Consider the following 2,175-nt stretch of genomic DNA (forward strand, 5'->3'; position numbering starts at 1 on the left):
GCGGGGTGTTGGACCAGAGGACCCTAAAGGTCCCTCCCAGCCCAAACCAGTCTGTGATTCTATGGGCTGATTTAGTTGCCTTTTGGGCAGAGGGTCTCCAGGCAGCTGAGGGTGGGCAGGGCAGTGATGTGAGGAGCAGGGCAGAGCTCCCTGGGGCTATGTTGAGAGCTCAGCAGGATGTGTTACAGCAGCCACGTTGCAACTGCAGGGTGGGGTTCATCCCCTGGGGGTGTCATTGCCCTGATGAGAACAGCAGAGCAGGGTTTGGGGTCATACAGTCCTTTGTGAATCGGGGACATGGCCGCCACCAGCGATGCCCCTTTTGGGTTCTAGTTGCCTGCGCCCTGTGCTCGGGCGCTCTGCCTGCTGCCAGCTGTGGGTGTTGGGAGTAGGTCTGTCCTGGCCAGGAGTGTCCCACGTCCCCTCTGCCCGTCCCGCTGTAACGTGGGGCCCTGGCCCATCTGTCCCTGCAGGTGGTGGGCAGCATGGATGCCCACCCCAGCCGGTACTGCGCCACGGTGCGCGTGCAGCGGCCCCGCCAGGAGATCATCGAGGACTTGTCCTACATGGTGAGGGAGCTGCTCATCCAGTTCTACAAATCCACCCGCTTCAAACCCACCAGGATCATCTTCTATCGCGACGGGGTTCCCGAGGGGCAGCTCCCACAGGTGAGGGCCCCCTGGATTTCCCCCAGATCCCCATCGGCCGGCGTGGCTGCACCGGCTCCCACGGGTCCCCCGAGGGTGCACGGGGACAGCTGGGTGCCACCGTGTCCCTCACTCCAGTGCCCTTGTCTCTGCAGATCCTTCACTATGAGCTCCTAGCGATCCGAGACGCCTGCATCAAACTGGAAAAGGATTATCAGCCTGGCATCACCTACATCGTGGTCCAGAAGAGGCACCACACCCGTCTCTTCTGCGCAGACAAGAACGAGAGGGTGAGTGCTGTGGGGGCAGGGGCTGCAGGCAGCTGGTTCACCCCCGGGTTTTGGGAAGAGCCAGCCCTGACTTTGCCAAGGGGAACACTCGCCGCTGGCAGGCAGAGCTCGCTCTTGAATGGAACGTGCTGCGGGGTTGATTCCGGTGTCTGTGCAGATTAGGCTGCTTGTGGAAACCCAGACAGCTGTTTGCTGTTGTTATGAGTTACTGGGTGCTGATGGTCCTGGTGACTCTTGAAATAGCCTCTTCAGCTTGGAAACATCTGTTGTTTTGGTGATGGCTGTAGCCGCTGACGTGCTGGGCTGAGTAACCCCTTGCTTGCTCACAGCTCGTTTGTGTGCCCTGTGCAGCAGCATTGGTTGCTGAGGCTTTTCCAAGACTTGGTGCAAATTCAGTGGTTAGATCTGGTCTGACCAGACTCTGGCTCTACCTAAGCATGAAGATTTAATCTTGGGAAGCGAGGACAGTTTTTGATCAGGATGCAAAAAGCTCCAGTATCTCATGGCAGAGACTCCAGCGTACACTCTGCAGAGATCTGTGGAGTTTTGTTCACTCAATCCTCATTTCTGCAGTGGGATGGGCCAGTGCCCAGCCCTCACCCTGCCTGCTTTCCTTCTGATGCTGTCTGCTCCCTCTCCATGTCGTGCCTGGTGTTGGTGCTTGTGGAGAATTCCAGCAAGCCTGTTTGGGCAGGGAGCAGAGCAGGGTGAGCTGCTTCTCTGCCCCCTTAACAGGCACTGGGGGAGCAGCTCTGCGTGGTGCCCTCACACTGAGATGAGGAGCCCACACTGGGGCCCTGCTGCAGGGCAGGTGTGTTACAGCTGCAAAGAACCAAACTCTGCAGTGCTTGAATCTCTCTTTCTGTTCCCTGTAGATTGGGAAGAGCTGGAACATCCCAGCAGGAACAACAGTGGATACAAATATCACCCACCCCTTTGAGTTCGACTTCTACCTGTGCAGCCACGCAGGGATTCAGGTACCGCGCTGCCGAGCCGCCTCTGCTGCTGCTGCTCTGTTCCTGTGGCTGGTGTCACAGATGAGAATCGTAGAATTATGGGATGGTTTTGATTGGAAGGGACCTTTAAAGCTCCTCTAGTCCAGCCCCCTGCCCTGAGCAGGGACTCTGCACCTAGAGCAGGGTGCTCAGAGCCCCGGCCAACCTCCCCTGGAATGGTTCCAGGGATGGGGCAGCGACCACCTCTCTGGGCAGCCTGGGCCAGGGGCTCACCACCCTCAG

The 2,175-nt window shown here is 58.5% G+C and overlaps 1 protein-coding gene across 1 annotated transcript in view; it reads left to right on the plus strand.

Moving 5' to 3' along the window:
- The window catches only part of LOC103770722 (protein argonaute-1), a gene marked incomplete at its 5' end in the record, with an annotated part of 6,914 nt that overhangs the window by 1,577 nt on the left and 3,162 nt on the right, over window positions 1-2,175 (plus strand). The window contains 3 exons of the mRNA XM_008937994.1: window positions 474-668; window positions 803-937; window positions 1,813-1,914. Of these exons, the coding sequence (XP_008936242.1) occupies window positions 474-668; window positions 803-937; window positions 1,813-1,914 (432 nt within the window). The remainder of the gene's footprint in view (window positions 1-473; window positions 669-802; window positions 938-1,812; window positions 1,915-2,175) is intronic.

Source organism: Merops nubicus, unplaced genomic scaffold (assembly GCF_000691845.1).
Source record: "Merops nubicus isolate BGI_N331 unplaced genomic scaffold, ASM69184v1 scaffold26913, whole genome shotgun sequence".
Classification (NCBI taxonomy): Eukaryota; Metazoa; Chordata; class Aves; order Coraciiformes; family Meropidae; genus Merops; species Merops nubicus.